The sequence below is a fragment of the Caretta caretta genome, chromosome 10 (assembly GCF_965140235.1).
Source record: "Caretta caretta isolate rCarCar2 chromosome 10, rCarCar1.hap1, whole genome shotgun sequence".
NCBI classification, from domain to species: domain Eukaryota; kingdom Metazoa; phylum Chordata; order Testudines; family Cheloniidae; genus Caretta; species Caretta caretta.
Window position 1 is genome coordinate 15635297 of NC_134215.1, and position 26934 is coordinate 15662230.

A 26934-nucleotide genomic window follows, 5' to 3' on the forward strand; every position below is an offset into this window, starting at 1 on the left:
AAAAAACCAAAACTCCCTGTGCCTCAGTTTCCCCATGTGGAAATGATAGCTCCCTGCCTTACAGGCTTATGTAATTAACATTAAAGTGCTTTGGGTTCCCCAAAGTGGAAGTCCTGCCAAAGCAAAATGTTGTTAATACATGCGGGGCTGTGCTCACTGTCCACCACAAGGAGAGAATATCAGCCTAAGAATGCTCTGTGCTCTCTCCATATTGAACCTTCCCACCAAGTTCTCTCAAACATAAGGTGGAGAAACACATGTGAGAGACCAGGACTGGGAAGTACAAAACCCTTAAAGTGGCATGTTCTCACTGCTGTTCGTAAATGTTGGGCTGGACACCATCAAAGGTTATGAAGGTGGTGAGGTATTGGCCCTTACACAAACGGTGTCTGTCTAAATGGATAGCTCATTACAGTTAATGCCAAATCATGACTTTTTATGTATAGCAGTAACCTGGGTGTGTGAATGCTGCATATTTTCCTAAGGAAGAAGGATTCTTAGCATACGATTCAATGGTTCTAAGTTTATTTAATGTGCCTTGAATTATATTTAACTGCTCCGAATGTTGAAAAACCACACAGATCGTGTGGTAAGAGATCATGGGCCCAGTCCAAATTGGCTTGCGTCATAAAAGCTAGTCTATAGAAAAGCCTCCTCCCTTGATACACAGGGAAATGGTCTGCAGCTGTATAATCTACTCAACTAATGCCACTTAAAGGTGAGAGTTCAAATGCTATAAAAGGAGCCTTGGCTAGAGAAGAATGGTTCTCTCCTTTCTGTCAGGCTGGACATCTGTTTGCCCGAAAAGTTCTGATTGTTTATATTAGGGTAGCATTTTTCTAAGGCTTTTGTGTCTATCCTAGGTATGGTATAGAGAAGACGTTTGCCACCACAATCCAGAAGGCTCCTGGTGGTCCTTAATAGCCACCCCCGGAGAAGCAGTACAGATCAGCTGTGGACCATATGACCTCCTATGGGCAACACTTTGGGAGGGGCAAGCTATTGTGAGAGAAGGGATTGATAGAAATAATCCTCAAGGTAAAACCCCATCATGCCATGCAGGGAAGTCGCTTTGATTTGTAGAGAAAACAAGAGGCTAATGAACAATGTCTCCTTGTTTTACTTGGCAGGAATTTCTTGGACAATTGTGGAACCCCCAAGCTCTGAAAATGGGATCCTGCACATCTCTGTGGGTGTAAATGTGGTGTGGGCAGTTACTAAAGACAGAAAAGTAAGAGGCCTGGAGCTACATTTATGGTTCTCTTCCCTGTACATTTACAGTATGTTATTCTTCTATGCAAGCTTATGAAATGTCAGTGATTTGGGATCTCTTGCTCCCTTTGCTGGATAAGTTCCAGTGCCCCAAAATTGCAGGTGTGCTGTGTGGCTGTTAGTGACTGAACCACCAAGAGGCATACGGGTGTGTGAATGTCTCTGAGAAGGCTGCTCAGTCACTCTCCCAGAACAGAAATAGGTTCCAGCTCGACAGCATGCTGCTGCCCATTTAGGATAATGTTATACACAATAGGCCAAACTCAAGTCAAGCAGCAGCAAATGAGTGTAAGAGGAAGTTTCACAACCCAAGGCTGGGACTCCTTCACAGCTGCTCAGTGATGGTTGTCATGTATTACATCTGAACATGGCCAGTAGAGTGGCATGTAGCGATAACGGGGATATGAAAAGAAACTGGAGGCAAGGAGCAAGGCAGAGTGTGGAATTCACAGTGAAGAATACAGAAAGGCCGAGACTGAGAGATGTACAGCCATTTCCCCTGCTGTGGTTTTTGAGCCCCCTGGAAAGAGTGAAAACTGCTTATTTCACACAGGCATCTTGATTGTCTCTAGCTGATGATCACTGGTACAGATTCAAAGCTTGGAAATATATACCAGTCCCAAAACCAAAATGCCTTTTCACCAAAGAGTTTATAGCCCCAGCACACTGTGAAATAGGCAGGTTCGGTAGTCAGAATAGGTAAAGCATTAGTCTCTAGCCTTGGGTGATAAAGTCTATTGTGTATTTCTAAACCTGGTGATTAGCAAAATACTTGACCGTATAAAGGTCACCAATCCCTCCATCTAGTAGTGCTTTCTGTTACTGATCCAGGACAGAATATAGCAAATCCCACCTATGGGAACAAGGCAATATTCAGTCCCTACTTTATACTTTATAACAAAACAAAACAAAAATTATGGTTCAATCTTGGCTTCTTACCTAGGATGCCCATGTATGTGCATGTGTTTGCTCATTGTGTTTACAACTTCAAGTCTCTGTGCAAATCCCAGATAGTCTGTTGTTCTGATGACAATAAACCCCCTTTACCTATATTATACTGCATGGCTGACTAATAACAAATATCTGCTGTACTTGGAAAAAAATCACTGGTTCTAAGCACCAACAGAGCGTAATTATCTCAGGTTCTTACTGCAAATTAGTAGTTTCCAGGGTTTATTGATGATAACTTTATTGAAGTTAAATAACAAACATGAGGTCCCTTATTAGTACAATACAATAGCATGTATAGCTTAAGGCTTGTCTAGACAGGGACTTTATACCGGTATAATATAGGGGGTGAATTTAAAGCTCTGTAGTTATACCAGGATAACTCCCTGTGTGGGCACTCTTAGTCCAATATGAGTGTCTTTTTCCAGTTTAGTTTATGTTGTTTTGGAAGTGGTTTAAATTAAGACGTAAGAAGTTGGTCTTTTTCCGGAATAAGAACATCCACACACACTTATACTCGTATAATTAAACTGCTATAGCTATACTAATGTAACTGGAAAAATCTCTCTCGTGGACAATCTTTTAGATGTTTTTTATTTGGTAAAGAATGAGATAGAACCAAGCTAATCTAATAGGAGATTAAATACTTGGTATGTTTTGATTATTTAAAAATCCAACCACTATTTAACAAACAACTTCTAAAGTAAACACAGCCTATTCCTTTGGACTTAATATAATAAAATGTCTAAAGCCCTTGAAAAGCTTGGTGAGGTGACTTGGAGGTAGTTAGGCGCCTTTAGTAGTTAGGGGCCTTTAGATGTGATAAAAGCCATCCTACAATTGAGATATAAAAGAATGAATTTTCCCATGCACCAGAGAAACTCTCATTCTGAGGGGAAGAGATGGGGAACTGGCTGGCTCACCCTTGTCAGCTATTTGCTCTCTAACTTCTCAGAGAAGTTCTCCTTACAGAAATTATGGAACTGCCTCTCATTTATACCATCCTGGCACTCTAAGGGGCCTTAAAGTGGGTGTGTTACATTTCCTCCCACCGTAAGGCCTGTTTGCACTGCCAGAATGGTGTAAAGGGGCCATAGTGCAAATGAGAATCTGATCGCTTCTCCCTCATTCCTAAAGCAGCTCTTTAGTATTGAAGTTCTCATAGTGTATTAGTAACTTTTGAAAGAGTTAGCTAGTAAAAACTGTTGCTGGGATTTTGAAACCCAACTGCCAAGGGGATTTTAGGAACCTAACTCTCTTAGGTCCCTTTTCAGGGTAGGATTGTCAGAGCTGTTCTGGATAACTGCCCTGTCTGAGGTGCATGCCGGTGTATGCTGTGCTACCCCGAGGGAGGTGATAGTGCAGCCTTGGGAGTTTGGAGTTCTATTCCCCACTCTGCCACTGACTTGCTGTATCACCTTAGGCAAGTCTCTTAATGGCTCAGTGCCACAGTCTGCAAGATGCTTTGGAAGCCTCAGACCAAAGGCACTACTGAAGTATTATTGGTTGCTCAAGGCCATGTGGCAATGGCAGAACTGAGAATGAGACGCAGGAGCCCTGGCTCCCAGCCACGACTTTAACCATTTAACTGTCTCCCTGCTAGTACCATAGTTCAAAACTTGGATTTTAACTTGTGACAGGTGTGGTTCAGAAGAGGTGTGAACTCGCACAATCCATGTGGCACCAGCTGGATTGAAATGGTTGGAGAAATGATGATGGTAAACGTAGGCTTAAATGACCAGGTAAGGCAGCGGAACACCAATTGTGTGAACACATGAGCATGTTTAGACTCCTTCTGTAGGATCACTGTTCAGCTTTGCGGTCGGAATACACGCGGGGGACGCCAGGATGTTCAGTCCAACAAGGGGCCCAATTGCCTGAACGGCCAAAAGCCACATGAGGCACTGGGGGTTTGCAATGCGAGAACGTTCAGCAAACCTGCCTCTCATCTGATACACTTGAGTACAAACCAGCCCCCATCCCACAATCAACCCTATACAGGAGTGATGCACTGCACCTAAACTACCAGCACTAGAGACAAACCCAAAGAAAACCCCGACTCAGGAAAGACTCTTGCCCTCAACTGCCCTCTTCTCACTCCCCTGTTGTAGCTGATGCCCATCTGCTTTCCATGCCATTCATCCCCTTAGGATACACAGACATCCCCGTCAAGACCCCTTTCTCCCCTAGGTCTGGGGAATCGGCTGCGAGGATCGAGCTGTTTATTTCCGGCAAGGCGTCACACCGAGCGAGCTCAGCGGGAAGACATGGAAGGCGATTGTATCTGGCAGAGAGAGTGACAGGTCTCAGACCGGCAGCTCGACCAGTCTGCTCAGGTAGCTAATAAAGTGTCCACAAGCCCTAAAGGCCATCAGATTTTGGTGCTGCCAGGGCATGAGGAGTATTTCTGTGAACACAATCCATCCAGTTTGTTCAAGGCTCCTCACTGTGACCTTGAGCAAACCCCGCACATGGTTCCGGCTTCTCGCCAGGTGCTGAAGTCTATTTGTTTGGGGTTTTTTTTTTTCCAATTAAAATGCAACAGTGAGCAGCAAACTCTTCCTCTCTGGGGAGGGAGGCAATGTTCTGACTTGAGAATTCAGTGCAGCCTGGCAGTAAAGGGAGCTAAGCTGGGATTTGCCCTCAGATTCCAGGGTCCAGTCTAGAACAGGATGAAATGTTACCTGCCAGATATCCTGGAGGTGTTTTCCCCACTTAACTATTATCCTCCTCTTGGGGTCACTTGTGTGGCATCTTGCCACTTTCTTTCCCAGAGAGGGTAAACAAATGGTTCCATGATGACAGTTGGCCCATCGGCCATGCTGGGAACACTGCGAGAAGCCACGTGCTGAGCCCTAGGGCTCAGAACATCTCGTGTTGCTGAACAGAAACTATCTGCAGTTGAGAATGAAACCACAGTGTTGATAGGCTCTATTATTATTATTCATTTGTGCTAGTGGTACCTGGGAGCCCCAGGCCTCCATTGTCCTAGGCAAACACAGAACAAAAAGACAGCCCCTGCCCCAGAGAGCTTGCAGTCTGAGAATAAGACAAGACAACAGATGGATGCAGACAGAGGGGGAGTGCAAGGAAACAATGATGCAATCTTGTCTTTACAGATAAGACAAACACAGGGTGGGGGAAAGGTTAGCACACACAAGCAGAGTGAACAGTGTAATGGCAGCGAATATCGTGTTAATGCCAGGATTCTTTTTAATTTGCCGGCAGAGGGGTGGAGTGAGTTAGGAGGGGATTGGCTAAATAGAACAGGGAATGGAGGGGTGGGGGGCGGGTAGGAGGGGGAAGGTAGCTGTGGAGTGAATCTGAGATGAAGGTGGCGGGGAGCTGAAGGAAACAGCTGATCAGCACATTCTGTAGTCCTGACTGGAACATCCAAAGGTCTCTGCTTCCAAAGGGCTGGAGTCTCTAGCTGGGTTCTCTCTGCACCTCTCCTCCAAGGCCACATGGAAAAGACAGGAGGCACCGCATGGGCCCTAGAACCCCCAGAAGGTGTGTGGGGTTTCCCCTGCACTGTTCTGGGGCCAAGGGCACATTGGGAGGAAGAAAGGGGCCTGGCTGGACCCATATTTTACCTCTGCCCCTCCCAAATGCAGCAGTCCCTGCTTTGGCTGCTTCTGTTCCTACCAGTTGGAGTCTCAAAAAAGTCCTGCTCAGCATGTGTAAACCAAAAGACAGGGCCTTGGGGTGTTAACACTTGGGGTATTCTGGAGAGTTCTGTGCAGCCAACCCTACAGGCTGTCATAAAAGGATTTCCCAGTATGGCCTACAAAGCCATGCGTTGGGCTCTCTTCCTTTGGGGATGGAGTTAAGCTTTTACCATAAAAGGTCTGGTTTGTATCAGCTGTTCATTGTGTAGCCATCTCTGTCTGTCGTTCTCTGGTCTTTTCTATGGCTTTGTGCCGGTTGATAATTCGGGGAATGGTGGCTGATTAGTTACTTGTCTGTTTGTCCCCAAGCGCTGGCTGTTTCTTCAGTGATGACGTTAGGGAGCAAATGAATTTGATCGTTCAGAGCGATGCGGACATTTCCTCTGATACCGAGAGCCCACAGATACATCCAAACCTTGATGACATGCCCCTGTCAGGTGCTGCAGCTGGCGTCAATGGTAACAGCGTGGGAAGCCAGTCAGCAGAAGTGAGTGCAAACTTGGCTGTGGATCCTCTGGACTCTACTCCCGAAGAAGCCAGCCCTGCTTCAGACAATGGCGAGAAGGCTGGTCTCGAAAAACCCAAGTCTTCTGCTGACCAGGATCCCCATCCTGCAGAACTGCAGTGGACAAACATTGACTTAAAGGAGGCCCATAAAAAGCCTCTGCTCGCTGCCAGCACCTTCCCGGAGACATCCAGCCTGTCTTCCCTTGGCATGTTCTCAGTTGGAGTTGAAGAACATTATGGAGCTGATGAGCACCCGTTGTGGGCTTGGGTGTGTGGGGGAGGCTGCCTGGTGGATTCACACAGCTTGCTGAAATGGTTCACCCTTCAGTCAGGTACTGTCAGCTCAGTGTAGCTGGGCCTTGATCCCCACTCAGGGCCTAATAAGATACCATGCTTTTTTATTTTTTTAAGCGTGTCCTTATCTCAAAATAATCCCTCCTTCTCCCACCCACTCTCTTACCTAGTATCCTGCATGCCAGATAGTTGTTACCCTTCATCCCAGAAGAGAAGGTATTTCCTGCTGTGCATATCTACCTGTAAAGCACTTTATGAACGTAGTTAGTGACTATTTCTCTGCATATTTGGCAGACATGTTACACAGGGAATAATCCAGTTTGTCGGAACTCCACACACCTGTTTAGCTCTCCATAGCGTTGAAACTGGAGCTCAGGATAAAACGGCTCCTGGGTGTGACTGAAAACTAGTCAAAAGCAAGTTGTGGAGGGAGCCTGTTTAGAGACAAATACCACAGTGCCCTGCTGGTACCATAGTCCTTGTGATCCGAGGATGAGATATACACTATCGTAAGCCTTTCTAATGGCAAGAGGAACTGAAAGGTGGTTTTCTGAATGAGAGCCCAGCCTTGACTCCTGGAGGGGTTAGAACAGGGAGGCTTTTGAAGAAAGTGAAATATGGTCAAATTTCCAAATAAGTTGGTTGTCAAATTAGTGAGTATGTGGCATCGCAATACTTAGTCTTGTCTTACTGGTCATCTCAGCTCTGTATCAGAATCTGTAGAGCATACGGTCATCTCCTAGGACCATATAGGTGCTCTATATTTAGTGGAGGAATATAGAGAGGAGTTTATGATAAGTCTTTCAATCCATTTTCTATGCACCATTTGCAGTATTCTCACTGACCCTTTGGTAATGCCACTGGGCTAGTGTGTCCATGCAATAGTGCTGTGAGACCAGAGGCATTTCACCCAGTGTTTTTGAAGTAGCAAATTGTGTCTTGAGCATCTAATACTTCACATAATTGAGTTTAAAGCTCACTTGGTCATCATGTTGGTTCTGCTCTAGGTCTGTTATCCTCTGTGCAGTCCCTTTCCCTGTCTATCAGTCCAGCACAGACAGCAGCGTGGCGAAAGCAGATTTTCCAGCAGCTCAGTGAAAGGACCAAGCGGGAACTGGAGAACTTTAGACACTATGAACAAGCTATTGAGCAGGTAAGTGAAAGTCCTCCTGTTTCCTTCCCTTTAACTCTGATCATGATTTAACATCTGACAGGATTGGGCATCCGTGATGGTACTGTCCAGTGTGTGGGCTGCAACCTACTGTTATTAAGCATTGTATCCTTGCCCCCGTTCACATTTGTCCATTACCACAGCTCTTGGAGTGCTTTGGAAAAGTTGCTCTAACTGGAAACCCTAGTAGCCATTAGACCTCTGTCACAGCTGCTCTTGTAGAAAAGTTCCACTCTAAAAGCTAATACTATAAAAAAGAACACTGGCTGACTCTGTTGCACTTGTTACTGAATATGCTGAAATCCCTAATCCAGGACACCTTTAAATTGTGTTAGATGCATGTGAGTTACTGCACTACACAAATTCAGGGCCTTCTGTTTGCATGAATATCCTTATTACTTCAATAAATGAGAGAGCTTGTTCTCTGTGAACACCAGGGGGCATACCACGGCTTCCATAAGTAGTGCTTATAATGTCAAGAACATCTGAATAACAGGATTTCTAGTTAATATTTCCCTTCGAATATCACACAAAATTTCCTTGGGCTCTTCTTAGATTTCATTCAGGATTTTGGCCCCTCCTTTTCTAAGACTTGAGTTATCCAATATCACCTGTTTAAAGTATTAAAATACAATTCGTTTCAATATAGAACAGTTTGGTGTATGCACTTTCAATCAGTTTGAATAGATGATTATGTTAAAAGCATTTAAGCTCTAGAAACACTGTTTCTAACTCTAACCCCAGTTAGAAACAACCTGCTGTATTTTCCCAAGTCAGAGACTCTCTCTGTGATTTTAAACTCTCTGAAGTGGCGACTCTCTGAAGGTGGCATCTCACCTCCTTACCATCGAGTTTTGTTAGCCTTCATCTGATCACATTATCTTCTGCTTGTGTCAGAGCTTCTCGGTATTGTATAGAAAGAACGAGCAGTTGAGGGGGTGTCAAGAAAACTCTTTGCAGCTCCTTGTAACCTTGTGTTTCTGCCACAGTCTGTCTGGGTGAAAACGGGGACCTTACAATGGTGGAGAAGCTGGAAGCCTCAGAAATGGACAGATGTGCGAGTGGTGCTGGAGCAGTTCACTGGGAATGACGGCATGCGAGACAGCATTCTGTTCATCTATTACATGTATCATGAGGAGAAGAAGGTGCATTCGAGAAGCACATTGCAGTGCTGGTGTCCCATTTGACAAGAGGAAAAACATGACTAGATGCGGGTGGGCATTGTGATACAGGATTTCTCATCTAGGTCACCATTTCCGATCTGGCCCAGGCCAGTAGCAAATGAAAGTCTTTTCTCTCTGATGGCTGTCTCAGGGGCCTGTTAGAAATAATCCTGCTCTCAGTGGGAAAGCCACCACCAGGTTGACACCAATTAGCCATCTTGTTGACAGCCCAGAGACTGAATGGTCATGGAGAAAGAACCAACCTTTGTGGCCTAGCAAGGGGGCCCCTCTGAGGTAGGGTTGACACACACTAGCAGAGTGGTGTAAAGGGGGTAGATAGGACCTCAGTCATCCAGGGCTGTAAGTCTAACCCCATTTCACAAGCACTCCCAAACACAATGTGGGTTTTCTCCCAAGCAGAATATTAGTCCCTCTGCCATCCTTACCAGGGACCATTTGTGCAAGGTTTCCCTATTGTGGGGGAGGTTTAATGGGAGTTTGCCTTGTTCACGAATGCCCTTTGTATTGTGCCAGTACATCCACGTGTTCCTGAATGAAGTTACCATTCTGGTTGAAGTTCTGAATGATGCCAAACACTCCTTCGCTCTCTACACACCTGAGAGGACAAAGCAGCGGTGGCCAATTCGTCTAGCAGCCGCCACAGAACAAGAAATGCATGACTGGGTAACTCTGCCAACTTTCTAACGCAGTCTGGTTACATTTGAAATGACTTCCTTAATCCCTCGTTTGTGTGAGGTTTGAGCATCAGGTTTGCAACCTCTGGACTCTTTGGCTGTGTCTGCACTAGCAAACATTGGGAAGATATACCACTAGTGCTACAAAACTTCAGCCCAAGTTTACTTGACACCATAGTGAAAACACCTGCCGCTGCGTGTCACCACTAGGGCTCGTGCCGGTGTGACCTGTGGTGCAGCTGACCCCATGATCACTCGTGGGATTTTTGTCCCCTCTAAAATCCCCTACTGTAGACCAGGCCACAGGAACTGTGGCAGGATTAACTCAGTCCTACCCTTCTTTGGAGACAGAGAAATGGAGTTGTGTGTGATGGGCAGGGCTACAGGCATTCAAACCTTAACTACTAAGGTTTGCTCAGCGCTGTGTAGATATTCTACTTCTCATAAAGAGCTTAAACAAGTGGGACAAAACTTTCCTTCACTTTTGTGCATTGAGCTGTCTATCTGCCTGCTTGCGTCTCTGTGGCACAAAAATGGCTGCATTTCAGCAGTGGCGAGAGGGAAGGAGGAAGGTGTGTGTGTGCGTGTGTGTACAGAGACATTGTGAAGACTCTGGGGATCCTGAAAGATAAATCATGCTGATAGCAATGAATCATGACACCTTTGATCTGAACTCTGCTAGTTCACCTTGGAGATTTGTAAAAGGCAATGAGGATAACCTCCTTTCACTAGCAATAGATGACCTACGTTAAGGGAAAACCTGTGTTCGCACCATGAAATGCACCTCCTCGTTCTTTGTTCCTTCCTTATATTGTAGCTGGCTTTGCTGAGCATGTCCTGCTGTGAAAGCAGACGGATTCAAGGCCCTCCCTCCCACCAGGCCATCTGGTCTGTTACCTGCAAAGGAGACGTCTTCGTCAGCGAGCCAAGTCCTGAATTAGAGGCCGCACCACACCTGATGCCATGTGACCAAATGTAAGATGGTTTTAAAGTTCCCCTCACAACTGTGCATTTCAAGCAGCCAGAATTTTCTTTAATTGCATGTCAGCGGTTATGCGGTCTGTTGTGTGAAACGCATGGTGTGCTGTAGATGTCAGCCAATGATGAAGAGAGACATGGGGTTGCCTTCGTTTTCATAAGTGAGATGAAGAAGTTTCCTCAGGCTACATTTTGATGTTCACATGCTCAAGCTGCATGTTATGAGCCAGATCTTGCAAGGTTTCCTATCTGATTTCATTGGGATGCCCTGTAAGACTTGCAGGGTTGGGTGCTAAATTCTCCTACACAAATTAGTGGATGGCATTTTAGAGTAAATGAAACATTCCGTTCATTAGGGCTGAGATTTGAATAGCACCCAAGTGAGGGGATTCAGAATTCTGAATCCCACATGCAATGGTGGTAGATGCTCTCTAGTGAGGACAGCAGCTGGGTTTCTATTCTAAGCATGATATTGCAGCCCTGACCACTGTAGTCCAAAAGCAAAGAGGCCCTTAATCTGCCTCAAAATTGGCAGGTTAAGGGCCAAGTAGAATTTTTGCTACTAATTGGAAGTGACTTGCACGAGGTGTTTCTGATTTCTGAAACCCTAAAAATCCCTTGGGTGCATCTACAGCGAAGCTGGGCGGTGCGATTCCCAGTGTGGGTAGACGGATTGGCACTAGCTCAGTTCCAGCTAGCATGCTAAAAATAGCAGTGTGGAGAGAGATTGCAGCATGGAGGGCGGCTGGGGGTAGCTGCTGGAGTCCAAGCCTGCCTGATCCCTTGGGTCAGAGCTCAGGTAGCTAGCAGTGCTGTTCTAGCATGCTAGCTTGAGCAGAGCTAGTAGGAGTCTGTCTACCCTGGATGGGAATCACACCTCCCAGCTGCAGTGTAGACATACCATCAGAGTCCTAACGGTGGAAGGGAGAGGTGGGTGGGGCTCCACTCAGGCCCTAAAGCTTGCCAGGTTGCTGGTGCCTTTATCTACTCCTGCACACTTCCTGATCTGTAAAAGCAGGTCTTCTTTTCTACTCCCCCAGACTCCGCACTGGCATGTTCCTCTAGAGTCCCTTTGCCTTCCCTACTCTTCCCTAGACACATGCTCCACACCCTGCGTGGCTCCTGGTCCCCAGGAAGGGATTTCCCTCTGCTAGGCACCTCCTCAGAGCTGCAGACATGGGGGTCCATCTTGAGTATGTGAAAATAAGACTCTGCTCCTGCAGAAGGTGACAGAATCCCCTCTGGCCTCCTGCCTTCCCCCAGGCCCATATTAGGACCATCAATCCATGTGTATTAAACCAAGGAAATTCCTAGAGGAAAAGCTTCTGGGCGAAGTGAACCTGAGGGCAAATATCCACACCTAAAAAGTGAAAATCCTCACCAGTATATCCTAGCTAACTGTTCTAAACAAACCAGCAATGGTTCAAATCAGGAAATTCAAAGTTAAACTTAGACGTAAGTGAGGTGTTTGACAGGCTGCAGACTTGCAGCTGAGGTAGCCAAGCGGCTTCCACCCACTGACAGGAGTCAGTCAAAAGGCACATTCTTAATTGGCATCAATCGCCTTCCCCACGGGGTTGGATAGAGGCCGAATGAGCTAGCGACTGAACTGTCCTCCAACCCTCCCTAAGTCAGGGCTGAGGTGCAGGGCAGGGAACACGTGCCATTACTGACTCCGCTATTGAGTTCATGTAAAATGTTCTCTCTCTCCCTGCAGGTTTTGGCGACAGATTGGAGGGCATCTCCGCCTGATAGAGTGCAATAGCCATGGCATAGTATGGGGCATAGGTTACGATCACACGGCCTGGGTTTATACTGGGGGATACGGAGGCGGCTTCATTCAAGGTAATGACACACATTTATTCTACCAGGGTGTATAAATTCCCTATTTAACCTCCTGCGTGGCACCAGCAGAACAAAAAATTTCAATCCCCCATCTTTGTATTGTGTCTAGTCTGTAGAATGAGGTGATGGGCATGTCCCATCTCTGCAAGGGAAGCAGGCTGTGCATCTTAGCTTTCTATCTTTGGCTCAAAAATGAGCAATAAAATGTGCATAAAAGTTCCACCTGGCAAAATTTTGAACTATTGCAACTTTCTTCTTTAATGTTTAACTTTGCTTTTAATCCGAGTGATTTATTGCCTACAGGATTGGCCAGCAGCGCCGATAATATTTACATGCAATCAGATGTGAAATGTGTTTATATCTATGAGAACCAGCGGTGGAATCCAGTCACAGGATATAGCAACAGGTACGTGTGTGCATTTATAATGGTCAAGGGAAATGTCAGGGTGTTTTAAACTTTTATTTCATGTGTTAAATTGAGATGGAAGGCACATGGGCTTTGAGAGGCTAGATTTCATTAAAGGATGCCTTTGTAGGCCTCAATCCTGCAATGCATTGTACCCCAGCACACCCCTGGGAAGGCACAAAACCTACCTGCAAGCAACGCATTGCAGGATTAAGGTCATAGATTGTAAGCGTTTCAAGTCAGGAACCATGTCTTCCTGTGTGTCGTGTAGTGCTAAGCACAACGGGTCCCTGATCCTAACTGGGGCCTCTGGATGCTGCATTTAATAACCATATTTAATAATCATCTAAAGACATTGGGGTCTAATGAAATGGAAGTCAATAAATCTCTCCTTGGTGGGTAGGAAAGGTTTTTCCACCAAACTTTGGAAAACGGCAGAATTCTCAAGATTCACCCTCCTGGTTTTTAAATGCAAAATAGTCAGTTTTTTGAGATCTTTGATCAGTGTTTGGCAGGTAACTGAGCTGCAGAGCAAACCTGTTTCCTTTCAGTCCCTTCTTCAAGAGAGTCTAGTGATTGAAGACAGTGTTCAGTGTGTGGACGTGGGAAGTGCTAGGCAGAGGTGAAGAGCTTTATCTTTTATCCTTCTCTCACTGTCGCTCATTCTTTATTCCTTGTACTTGTGTTGCAGAGGGCTGCCCACAGACAGGTACATGTGGAGTGACGCGTCTGGCTTACAAGAATGCACAAAAGTTAACACAAAGCCTCCATCCCCGCAGTGGTCTTGGGTAAATTTTGTCTTGAAATTTTTTTTTTCTATTTTTTATTTAATAAAAAAGAATGGCCTAGTTGCTCGGGCACAGAACAGAGATGTCAGGAGACCTGGGTTCCATTCCTGGCTCTACCACTGACCTGTTGCGTCACTTTAACCTCAGGTTTCCTCATCGGTACAATGGAGATGATCTCCCTACATCCTAGGGATTCTGAGAGGATTGATTGTCCCCCCACCCTCCCAACCCAATTCCTCTTTGGCTCCTTTGTGAATCCCACCCTGAATGTTTTTAAAGTCCTTGGGGACCCAGGATGAAGTTGTTTTCTACAGGCAAAGTTGTACTATAAGTATTGTTATCAGAACATTCCATACAAGCAATTACAATGCAAAGTGTGCAGAAGAAGAGGTGAAAGGTGATCTCCCTGCCTTCACTTTCTGTTGTGCTCCTATTCACGTTATCCTTCTGACTCTAGGTGTCTGACTGGTATATTGATTTTAACATTTCCGGTGGAACTGATCGGGAAGGCTGGCAGTATGCAGCAGACTTTCCAGCGTAAGGAGTTACCTTCTTGTACCTAATAGCCTGGCAGGACCATGCCAAGTTTAACACCTGATTGGCTACAACCACAGTGCAAGCAATTATTTAAAACTAGTTGATTTGCACTTCAGCTTTGCTTTAATGGTGGCATCTGAGTCCTTGATTTCCCCCTTTGCAAAATGAGGGGGAGAGAGCTGCGGACAATCAGTGTTGAGTACCGTATCGATTTGAAGTATTAGTGTCCATGGCATTTGGGGAGGAGGGGTGAAATATAAGTCCCACACAGCAAAATAAGGGTTTGCCAATATTCTTAAGTGGCAGGGAGGTCTCCAGGGTGGATAGTTATTTACAGTTGCAAGCCAATGCCTGGTATCCTCACAACGCTGTGTGGTGTGAGGGAGAGCTTTGTACAGAACAGTTGCATGGAAAATAATGCTGGGCTGAAGCATAGTCAGCGCTGACAGGCCGTTGCTGAAATGTGAGGTATTTCCAAGTCCTCTCAAACGTGCATTAAACCACGTATCTTTGGCAGATCCTACCATGGCCACAAGACGATGAAGGATTTTGTTCGACGAAGACGCTGGGCCAGGTAAGGGATTAAGTTATGGATATAAAGTTTAGAATTCAGACATGCTCCTTTCTTAAGAGCAAGCTGTTTAGTCCCTTAAATATCTCTCCACTAACAAAGGGCAAAAGCACTGAAACCTGCACTGAAGAACCCATCTCCAGCAGGGCAGCCCATGGCTTTAGCAACCACTTAAATTACATTTTTCACTTCCAACCTTTATACACACAAGTGTCCCAACGTTTCCGTTGTGACTGTGTGAGATCTCTGGGTAGAAGCCTTCTGGTCACAGTTCAGATCAAGGTTCTTGTCACAGGACAGAGCGCCCGAAGTATCGCCTCGTGGACTGCAGTCCTACAGGCAGCCTGCCACAGTGTTCCCCTTTAAGGGGCTTCTTCAAAACCTCAAACCCTTGTGTCCAGTCACAGCCTATTTCGGGTTCTGGTTTGTTAAATAAACAAAAAAATTCAAAATAAAGCTCTCATAAGCCATTTATCCCCTTATTAGGACACGCTCAGGCCTTCCCTACCATAGTCTCACTTCCCCAAGTCCCAGCTTTCTCTACTGGAGCCTACTTTCACCCAGCAGCCTCTGTACTCTAGTCTCCCTGAGCATCCTTCACTTCCTGCTGCTCATTACAAGGGAATCAGCTAAACCCCCTACAGATGAGCCTTAGTAACTAGGGTTGGCTGGGCCCAGGCCTCTAGCCCTTAAAGGGGCAGACCACCCTTTTATAGCTCCCTTTACAAATGGTGGTTAAATGATTAGTAGATGATGTTAGAGAGTCTGCCAAGCCAGTAGGTTGCTTGTAACCATTTATAACACATGCCTCATATGCTTAGATTGCAGGCTCTTAGGGCAGGGACTGTCTTTTTGTTCTGTGTTTGTACAGCACCTAGCACAATGGTCTATGACTGGGGCTCCTAGGCACTACAATACACATAACAATAGGGCTTTAACCCTCTTATAGATGGAGTCCTAATATAAATGTGACCAGCACCACCTACTTACTAAGCAACTGATGACTTCCCAGCCAGGCTTTACTGTAATAGAATGGAACCAGAAAAGATCAAACGTCACTGTATCCTGCCTTGAGCAGGAAGCACCCCTGTACCCTGCTCTTTCCTGAGGGAACCTGGGGCAATTCTGAATCACTCTAGTTTTCCTCATGCACTTTCTTGTGCTAAGCTATCAAACACCCTTACTAATGAGGCACTATGAGCCTACAAATTAAATACTTTGATGTTTGGTGCTTGTTTTGTGGCTGCAGAGTCAACGTTTTAGGCTTCAAGCATCTCTTCCTCCCACTCAGCGAGGCCCTCGGGCCACAAACAGTTCTGCTGTATGTCCTGTAACGAACTGAATCCAAATGAACTAAGTGCTGATGCCAAATATAACTGACACACGTTGAGAAAAGTCTTGAGCCCAACCGTTCCTCTCTTTCAGTTGCACAAATTAAAATTGAAAACAAATAGGGGATTGCTTAGGGCTAGATCCTGGATTTGTGGGTTGGAGGAGAGAGAAATTCCCTGTGTTCCCGGGCTGGGTGCAGGTAGACATTCTGCCTGTAGAGTCTAATGTATCCTCCCTAATTTGTAACGCTACTTATTTCCACATGGAAACTAGAGCAGTGTAGCTTTCTGTAATGGCCCATTAAGAGAGAACCTTTTTCTGTACTGCTTTAATGGAAGGCTGCCAGCTCTTAGCCAACAAACATGCCTCCCTCCCTTGGGATGCTCTGTGTTACCTTCAGACAGTCCCCTCCTGAATCAAGTCCAGCTGTCACTCCCATTGCCAGTAGAGAGGAGGGAACGGATCACCTACAGAGTTCTGCTCTCAGCAATGGATTCTCCCACTAACACGATGAAATGTTTTTCTTTATCCTGAAGTTGTAGGCTAGGTTTAGACAGGTAGGAAGTAAAGTCTAAGAAGGCCTGTTTTTTCTTTATTAAGTTGCTCTTAAAAAATAAACCCTGATAAATGTTATCCAGTGTCTAGTGCTTCAGAACTCAACCTGGAAACACAAACCTGGTTGATGTCAACTCACTTTCAAACTGAAAATATTTGTTGCATGGTATCTCTGCTTTCCATATTACCCATTGAATGAAAGGATTTGGGGACTTCCCCCACCCTTATGAGTTATTCTGTCAACCTGGGAGCAGATCCACTCACAGGAAGTGCGTGTTCCTAAAGGGTTGTGGGGGTTTTCCTCTTTAGAAAATGTAAAATAATCACCCATGGACCCTGGCTGGAAGTGCCACCCATCGCCCTGTGGGACATCGCCATAATCCCTAGTTCGTCAGCAGACAAAGAAGAATCGATAGCACTCTGGGCAGTTAGCAACAAGGGAGACGTGCTGTGCAGACTCGGAGTAACACAGCAAAATCCAGCTGTAAGACTTTCTCGTTACTGCCTCTCTCATATAAATGTCATTTAAAGTGCATGTATGTAGCGTGTGCACGCATGTATCCCTCAAATCACTTCAGTGGTTTTTGTCTCTTGTGTAAACCCCCGTTAACCCCTCAGCCTTCTTTTCCTGCTCCACCCCCCCCCGAGGTGCGCTCATTCCCCACCTCTTGACTCATGCTGTCTCCTGTGCCTGACACAGCTCTCCTCTCCTACCCCATGTCTCTCTACCGCCCCTTTCCTTTCCTTCCCCTTCAGTCACTGAGGGGTCTGCTCCTGCCTTCTCTTCAAATTATTGGTAGCATGTCCATCTGACTTAGATATTAAGCTGCTCAGGGCAGGAACCTGGCCAAGCTATGGCCCCCATATAGAGCCCACTGAAGTCAATGGGAGTCTTTCCATTAACTTCAGTGGGCTTTGTATTGTGCTGTGTGTTTCTTATAAGAAACCATGCACATCTATAGTGCCTAGTATAATTAATACTAGGTTCACATTTACCTACAGACTATAATAGACATTGCAAAACAGTAACCTCCATCCACTAAAGTACTTACCCATGTGAATCATCCCTGTAGTAGCAGCTGCCTCCCAAGTGCCCCCTCCTGGCTAGGAAGACCTCAGTTTCCCTCTTTTTCAGGGCTTCTTAATAAACTCCACAGACAGGCTAGTGCTGGAGATGTGGATTAGCCCTCTAGCCACCTCACAAACAAACTTAACCCTTCTCGGGGGTAACAAAAAAATAGAACTGAAAAGTCCCAGCAAACAAAAAGGTAGAAGAACCTTCATGGGCTTTTCTTCAGCCTACCCCAGGGCTGTGTTTCCAGCACCTTTCCGAGCTTTGAGTCTTCTCCTTGCTCTGGTGTAGAAAACTCAGCCTCTAGCCTGATTTCCCCTAGAGTACTGTTCTCCTGCAGCTCATCTGGCTCAGTGCCTTCCCTGGCACAGAGCAGCCAGACTGACCAGTCCCTGTGATTCTGCTCCCAGACTGATCTCTCTGTCCCTTTATAAGGCTCAGGTGTCCATTAAAGCATCAGTTGAGTCCCTGAACCATGCCTCCCCTCTGGCTCTACAGCAAGGCCAGCTGCTCTCTATTAGCCCCATTGTAAGGCTTTTAATGAGGCACAGGTGGGCTGGATCAGTATCCTCTTAGGCTATATCTAGTCTGCACCCCATTGGGGGCAGCATGTAGGCTAGGTGTAGCTATAGACGGCAGTGAAAAGCAGGCTGTGTCCACACTGCAGCATGTAGCTACAGATGGCAGAGAGAGGCTCTGGCAGGGGGGAAGTCATGGGGAAAGGGTCTGGCAGCGGGGAGGGCATGGGACCCTCCCCTCCCACTACTAAAAATAGTAGCACAGATGTGGGAAGCACTACTTGGGTGTGTAGAGAGCCATAGGGGGTACATACCCAAAGGTTCTGGTGTGCTTTTATTCCCCTAAGCTATTCATACCTGTGCTGGGGATGGAGGGTCCAGTGTATGTACTCCACATGCTGCCGTAAGAAGTGTGCAGTATAGACATACCCTTAAAGGGCCCAGTCCACCTGGTGACACGCCCTTTGACTTCAGAAGGATGCTTGCATGTTTAATGTTAAGCATGTGTAAGTGCTTTACAGGATTGCGGCCAAATGTGCACTAATTTTTGCAAAAGTCATATCTAGAGCTTGTAGAAATTTTTCATTTTTTTTAATATAAATTTAAATGTAGACATCTCGAAACTCTGGAAAAACCAGTATGAAAAAAAGTTCAAAAAAATGTTCATTAATATGTTTCCTGTTTTTTCTACCAGTTCTGTTTCAACAGTTGTACTGTTAGGTACAACTAAAGTCATAATGCGCTTATAGAAAAGTCCCATAGAATTGAACGGAAGATTACATCCCTGCTCTAGCATAATCTAAACCAGGGGTGGGCAAACTTTTTGGGCTGAGGGCCACATCGGGTTTCCGAAATTGTATGGAGGGCCGGTTACGGGAGCCTGTGCCTCCCCAAACAGCCAGGTGTGGCCTGGCTCCCACCCTCTATCCAAACCCCCCTGCTTCTCACCCTCTGATGGCCCCCCTGGGAATCCTGCCCCATCCACCCCTCCCTGACTGCCGCCAAACCCGCCCCACCCCTGCTGCCCCATCTAACCTCTCCTCTCCTTCCTGACTGCCCCCTGGGATCCTTACCCCCATTCAATCCCCCTGTTCCCTGCCCTCTGACCACCCCGACCCCTATCCACACGCCCACCCCCCTAAACTCCCCTGCTCTCTATCCAACCCGCCCTGCTCCCTGCCCCCTTACTGCGCTGCCTGGAGCGCCGGTGGCCGCTACCGCCGTGCCACACAGAGCACCAGGACAGCCAGCCACGCCGCCACGCAGCACAGAGCACCGGGTCCGGCCAGGGCTCCACAGACAAGAGCTCACTGCCCAGAGCATTGCGCCGGCAGCACAGTGAGCTGAAGCTGCAGGGGTGGGGGAACAGTGGGGGAGGGGCCGGGGGCGAGTCTCCCGGGCCAGGAGCTCAGGGGCTGGGTAGGAGGTTCCTGTGGGCCGTAGTTTGCCCACCTCTGATCTAAACAAACCAGGGAAAGGCCTTTGTCGGTTAAGTCATATAGGGTTCTATAAAGGTTACTCTTCAGAACCAGTTGCATTCTGTAGGATTTTTCCCGTCACGTGCTGATCAGCCAGCAGGCGCACTGTGTTATTCAGGTCTGCAACAGGTGAATGGTTCCCAAACCATACTTTAAAAGAAAAGGAGGACTTGTGGCACCTTAGAGACTAACCAATTTATTTGAGCATAAGCTTTCGTGAGCTACAGCTCACTTCATCAGATGCATACACAAGTACTCCTTTTCTTTTTGTGAATACAGACTAACACGGCTGTTACTCTGAAATCATACTTTGTCATTTGCTAGGGAACATCATGGCTTCACGTGGGAACAGATCAGCCCTTCATGTCGGTCTCGATTGGGGCATTCCACCAAGTCTGGGCTGTTGCCAGAGATGGCTCTACCTTCTACCGGGGTTCAGTGTCTCCAAAAAAACCTGCAGGTGAGTGCTGTGGAACAGAGTAGGTCTTTTCACAGCAAGGATGTAGTGAGCTGAACGAGCACAGGATGGAGACATTTCAACGTCATCACTGCAAAGAGTGTGAGGCTGATGCAAAGTAAACAGCCTCTTCCACACTTATATTAACATGCTTTAGGACGCTTTTAAAAAGTTAGTTAATGTTTACAAAACCTTGAGATGAGTTTCTTTTTGTTAGCAATGTATCTGGGTAACTTCTTGGAAGCCCAAGAGAAGTTTTACCAGCCTTGCCCACAAGGAAATGCCATTTCACACGGATCAGCAACATTCCTCCTTAAATTCTCCAGGCCAAACTCTCTTGAGAAGGTCGGGGTAGAAACTATCTAGCATTAAACACACCTCAATATGGAAAATACTGAGTTGGGAAAGGAGATGGAAATGGAGATGCTTTATGTGAAGTAGGTTCCCACTCTTAGTTTAACCATTCTGTGCCTCAGTTTCCCCATCTATAAAATGAGGATAATGATACTGACCTCCTTTGAAATCTAACAATGAAAAGTGCTATATAAGAGCTAGGTATTCTCACCATGTGTAATTCAAATGGAGAGGATTAGTGGTTTGGGTGTGCTTGACTTTTAGACTAGCACTTCTCATGTTAGCCAGTCATGTTATTGTATAGCCAGAAGGACTGGAAGGCTTCTTGGTTCCCTCTGCTGTGATTCACCACTGCCTTGTGTAGCTAGGTATTTCTAATGCTCCTACCCCTATGGTGTCTGAACACAAAGCTTTCTTTGGCCTATTATAATACCCTTCTTACTGCTGTTTTCTCAATGTCTCGTTCATTTATTTCCAACTTCTAGGCGATTGTTGGTACCATATCCCTTCACCTCCAAAACAAAAATTAAAACAAGTCTCAGTAGGACGGACATCTATGTTGGCGGTGGATAAAAATGGTGAGTTTTAAATGACAAGGACTCGGAAATGAACCAGAGATCTGACTGCTTTAAAACAAGATTCTAGGCCACATCCTCCACTCATGTAAACTGGCATTGCTCCATTGAAGTTAGTGGAGCTATGCTGGTTTACACCACCTGAGGATCTGTTCCTCTGTGTGTTCAGAGGGAATAGCCTTGCATTGGCACAGTGATGGACTGGGTGCGGTAATCACTGTCTGGCTCCTAGGATTGTATTTGACGTAGGTAGTGCCATAGATAACATGGACACAGCATCTAGAATGCTTTTTTAAAATATTTATTGGATTGTCACAAAGAAGAAAATAACCTCTCTCACTGCGTCTGAGGAGCTTTGCCAGAAACCCCGAAACATGCAAATCTGCAGGAAGAATGCCTTGCAGTGAACCATGCACATCATCCACAGCAAACAAACTGGTGCATCATCACTAGACAATCCTTTCACAAAAGAAACAAGCCTTTAACTCTGCAGCGTCCTGTTTGAGAGAACTCCTTTTCCATGTTGCATTACTTCTGTACCGCCAATGGTGTGCATGGATCTTTGTAAATCTATAATGCATGGTCCTTTCCCCAAGGAGCTTTAGAAATTAGGGTGTGCACCATTATTCAGGAAGGTCAGAATAGGGTAAATAGAGACTATGAAGTTCCACTCACTAGTGAAAAGTGTAACAGGATTCCATAGAAAATAAGGAAGCAATAACTAGCGATCTCTTATGATGTTTAATTAAACAGTGCAGAATTCATGGCTTTAATGCAGTGGGCTCATCCTACATGAGCAGAACTCCCGAACTCTGTCTAAAAGACCTTCCCTTCATAGGATTTAATTGATCTATTTATAGGTAATCTCTGGTACCGTCAGGGAATCACACCAAGCTACCCTCAAGGATCTAGTTGGGACCATGTTTCAAATAATATCCGTAAAGTTTCTGTGGGACCCATGGATCAGGTATGTATTTAACTTTGCATTTCACTAGTTATGAATGACATAGCTAAATCATCAGTAAACAGTGGTTTCTACTTGTGTTTCCCTCATAAGACACTGACTCACATGCTGGCATCCTGACAACCTGAAAATTAACTCTGTGAAATGGTAACACAGACTTCTGCTGTCCCACTGAGACTATGCAAATAGCATATATTGTAAACCTTCCTTGTTAAATCTCAGTGGGAATGTTTTCACTGCTAATCTTCGTGCCTGGGTCTCATTTGTGTAGGGATGTTTGGGTTTCTGTTTGCCCAAATTAGAGCTGTTTTGCTCTAAGCAAGGTCACTGCATCCAGTCTTTGGAGCTGTTTGTGTGACTGAGCCGGGTACTGTCATGGTTTTCATTTAGAGGAAGAGAGCAGTGTGTGAAACACATTTTATTCATTCTCTCTCTTTAAGGTTTGGGTGATAGCTGATAAAGTGCAAGGAAGTCACAGCCTAAGTTGCGGGACAGTCTGTCATCGAACAGGAGTCCAACCATTGGAACCGAAAGGGCTCTCATGGGACTACGGCATTGGGGTGAGTGCTGGGAGCGCAGAATTGCTCTAGAGTTGATATCTACACAGTTATAGGTGGTTGGGCACTGTCTATAGAGGAAGATACAATCCCTGTTTCAGTAGGCGCCTACGAAATTTTGGATAGGTGCTCATCTCCTTGTGCAAGGCAGGAAACTGGTCTTGCACCCTGTACTCTCAAATAGGAGCACTCCTTGTCTTGACTATGGAGACATTTCCATGTCAAGTGATTGTGTCTTCAAATGTATTGGCGTCTTTTTTAAAAATGAATGAAGTGTGTTATGCAATTACTGTATAGAACAGTGCCTCATTTACATTATACTAATCTTTAAACTAAGGTTGGTTTTTAGTTTGAGCGTTTTGAAGTCTTCATTAAAGAGTTTAATTTTGTGTCCAGTGACACTGTTTTAAAATATGTAGTTAACTGTGATTAGCCAAATTAAATATAATACAGCAATTAACATGGCAGCATTTTATAAGTAAAGCTTCTCCATGGTCTGTGCATGATTATCCCCCATTGTCATGATGCTGCAGTGTTTGAAGTGCAGATATTTAAACAGTCTCATTGAAATCGTAGCCCCTTTGAAGTTGATGGCAAAATTCCAACTTCGGTGGGGACAGGATTTCACCCAATCCCCATTATGCAGAATACTAATCCTTGTCCAGGCCTGCTCTTTTCCTTGAGCATGTGTCTCATCCATTTTAGATGCTCTAACCAGAGTATCCAAGAGATAGGAGTCATGGGGATTTGAGTGTGTGGACCAGGCAGTTATGCACCCAGCTCCCTCTGGGAGTTACACATGCTAGCAGGTCAGGATTTTGTAAGGAGTCCTTTTTCTGAGCTGAGGTAGGGTGGGAAAACTAACCCCCGGCAGGGCATTAAGAATAAATAGTGCAAAAACCTTCCTGTAAACAAAGCTTTGAATCAAATTGCGATGTTTCTTTAAAATATATTAAAATCTCATGTAGGGTGGATGGGAGCACATTACAGTCAGAGGAAATGCAACTGAAGCTCCTAAGGCTGCTTTACATGAGACCTCTGAAGAGCATGCAGCAAAGCCAACGGATCTAGAAGATGGGGAGAATGGAGGAAAAGGAAACCATTCTAAAACCACCTTGATGGTTAACGAAGGACAAGCACTAGACAGAAACTCTGTTAATTGTTAGTATGTTCTGTTCTCTGTACACTGGCTGCTGCTTGTTTCCCAAGTAATTTAAAGAAAAACAAACTGTAGGATACAACAAACTCAATCCATTTCTGCTCAGAAAAAAAAAAAAAAGCCTTCTGATAAAACTGATGCATTTTTTAGAACTGGAATTTACAAGATGGGCATTTTAATATTTAATTTATTCTTGTACTACTAAGTTAATAGAGTATGGCTTGATAGAACTGACAGAGTTTTGCCAAGAGAGACGAGGTGCTGTTTGGAGCTGCAGGAATAGCCTTGACCCCCATTTAAAGCTGCTACACAAACTGTGTGAATGTGAATATCTTTGCAGACTTGTTTGTTTTTCCTGTAGAAGTCTTTAATTCCCTTCCCTACATCCCTTAACACTCACTCATCTTATATGCCACTCTCCAGTTTTAGTATTTCTCGTCTTTGGGCAGATAGGAGGATTTTAAAAATTGTATCAATATATAGTTGATTACTGTACAGAGCGCTCTAGTCACTGCATTAGTGTCAAATCTAGGGTCCTGATCCTGCAGACACTTATGGACATGCTTAACTTTGCTCATGTGAGTCAGCTCATTGATTTCTATGCTACCCTCACATTGAGCGGGGATCACTTGTATCAATAATGTTCCACATGAGTATAAGTGTGTGTTTGCAGGACTGGAGCGGAGGGAGTACAAAGGGCCAATTTCTGGTACCCGTTCTCATGCTGCATAGAATCTTATTTCACAAGTGGTCCCATTGGTGTCAGCAGAATTCATGTGGAAGAGAGTCCTAATCTCTCAGTAGGGGTGCTTCTACATTTATCAGATATGAGGTGGAAAAATCATCTTTTTAGCCTCACGTTCAGCTCGTCCTCCAACAGCTCACACCTCATGCTTTGTCCAAGTCTCTTCGAGTGAGAGACTGGAAAAAGTTCTTTACCTATTTCCGGCTTCATAATGGTAGAGAGCTACAGTCTCGCCCGTGAAGTCAGTGTAGACTAGCATGCACTCAGAATGGGGCTTTGCTGTTAGTTTGTACTAAGTGATCTGTGCTGAATATATTTCTGGCTCTTCTCCTCGTGAGTTAACACCTTAGTGTACATTATTCCTCAAAAGAGAAGGTCTAGTTCTGTCCTGCTTTAAAATTGTAGTTAAGCCTAGATTTTCCTCTGAACTCCTCTTTATTTTAAAGCCCAATATTGTGTGGTGCCAGTCACCTTCTGCAAGGTGCTGAGCGTTCACCTCCCGTTGGTTTCAGGAGGGCACTCCACACCTTACAGGATAAGGCTTTATCCATTGTAACTTTTAGAGAGGTTGTCACGGAGGGGCTAATCTTGCACACTTAGATTTGATGGGAATGTTGAGAGCAGGCTCAGACCCCAAGTTTCTTAATGGTAGCACTGCAAGTTTACATTCTTTTCCCTATATTGTGTGTGATTGTATATGGAGTTATTTTTATATAAATTGAATAGCAATGTGGCATGGTCTCAAGTACTGTATTTGTAGAAGTAACTATTGACTGTATTTAATATATATATATATATATATATATATATATGATATTTTAATGCCAAGACACTGTTTATGTCCAAATGTGAAAAAGAATCTTAAAGATGCTACTGTCTAACCTATTGAACTTTCCAATATGTGATTATAGTTTTTTTATTGATTTTTACATCTGTGGTGTTTCAAGTGTCGTAAGTGACATTATTTGCATTCATTCCTATAAATACTAGGTTACATACAGTTCTAGAAGTTACACAGCAATTGTTCCAAATAAACATCATTAATAGCTTTACCACATATACTCTTAGGCTTGCTTTTTCTCTGCACTAACACATAATCTATGTCAGAAGGTCAACTTATATTTTCCTTTTGAATATCCAATGTTTACATCTTCAGTGCAAGTGTTACATATATTACTAACTGACTCAATAAAATATACACTAATGTAATCGTGCATTTTCTCCTTCCCCCCCCCCAAGGGAGGGACCCCATTTTGTCTGTTGTACAACAAAAAGCTGTTTAAGGGAACATATGCAAAATATAAAATCTATATTTGAGCACCAAATCTCTGCCCCTGAAAGTCTTCTTAAAGTAGAAAGTGACAGATGGAATTAAAATGTACATCAGCCCCCTAATTGTGAAATAACTTTACTGAAATTAATTGAAGGTTGAAATAGATTTTGAAAAATAAAGTTTCCCATTGTGAAATTCCCTTGAATTTGTCCAAGAAAAACTCTTGTCACTAGCTACTATTTTGAAACTAGGGGTAGCTACTTGCCCTAAGCTATAATGCTAACACTACTGGAAGAAATAAAATACCCTAGCAATTTTGTTCAGTGAGAAGCAGGTCATAGCTGACAGCAGGGCAGTATTTACTGAGGGAAGGCATACCCTTCATATCTGATCTCTGTACCACTAGCTACCTGATACTGCATTTACTGTTAAAGGTTATGCAGTATTGTTTGCCAAATGCTTTAATAACTTGTAATAATGCCCCTTTATTTACGCTAAGCATTGAATCCAGACACTGATACGCTGTCTTGGCAGCTAAAATGCTGTCTGTCCCCTTCCCCTCCCCCATAAAAAATCCTACAGAAAAGGACTTTAAAGTCCACAGAATGCTGCTGTGGGAATCTCCATTGTAATGTATTGTGACTGAGGAGCTTAAAAACCCCTGCAAGATGTATTAGACTCCCTTAATGTTTGTCACTCAATATTACTTCTCTCACTTTCATTACTGTGCCTAGACACATTCAGCAAAGCACTTAAGCACACACTTAAGTGCTTTGCTGAATCAGGGCCTATATAAACAGTCAAGAGAGCTTTTAAGAAATGGGACCAGGATTCACCAAAACTAAACTGTCTGTAAATCTAGGCATAACAAGAGAACTAGAGAGCCATGTACATGGCATTGCCCTTTGTTGTATTCCAAAGCCTGGCTAGTACGCTGAGTTGTCTGTCTGGACCCTAACCCAAGGAACTAGTGTAACTCTACCCATATAAAATGCCTTTTACATGATATCTTAACTTGAATTGTAAGTTGGGACTTGCATAACTCTTCCCTT

At 44.8% G+C, this 26934-nt stretch overlaps 1 protein-coding gene across 4 annotated transcripts in view; it reads left to right on the forward strand.

Annotated features, from left to right (window-relative positions):
• TECPR1 (tectonin beta-propeller repeat containing 1) overlaps positions 1–25818 on the forward strand; it is a 38851-nt gene extending 13033 nt beyond the window's left edge. For 3 of the 4 annotated variants that reach the window (XM_048868258.2, XM_048868259.2, XM_048868261.2), the window contains 20 exons: positions 864–1038; positions 1131–1231; positions 3861–3962; positions 4411–4556; positions 6198–6727; positions 7697–7842; positions 8850–9005; positions 9558–9707; positions 10536–10693; positions 12414–12541; positions 12845–12947; positions 13639–13735; positions 14193–14272; positions 14790–14846; positions 17040–17214; positions 20123–20258; positions 21095–21187; positions 22045–22151; positions 22589–22708; positions 23674–25818. In XM_048868258.2, the coding sequence (XP_048724215.2) occupies positions 864–1038; positions 1131–1231; positions 3861–3962; positions 4411–4556; positions 6198–6727; positions 7697–7842; positions 8850–9005; positions 9558–9707; positions 10536–10693; positions 12414–12541; positions 12845–12947; positions 13639–13735; positions 14193–14272; positions 14790–14846; positions 17040–17214; positions 20123–20258; positions 21095–21187; positions 22045–22151; positions 22589–22708; positions 23674–23871 (2958 nt within the window). In that variant the 3' untranslated portion in view covers positions 23872–25818. Of the gene's footprint in view, positions 1–863; positions 1039–1130; positions 1232–3860; positions 3963–4410; positions 4557–6197; positions 6728–7696; positions 7843–8849; positions 9006–9557; positions 9708–10535; positions 10694–12413; positions 12542–12844; positions 12948–13638; positions 13736–14192; positions 14273–14789; positions 14847–17039; positions 17215–20122; positions 20259–21094; positions 21188–22044; positions 22152–22588; positions 22709–23673 lie in introns of those variants that run through there. The other variant, XM_048868262.2, reaches the window with a different exon arrangement.
• The last annotated feature ends 1116 nt before the right edge of the window (positions 25819–26934 follow it).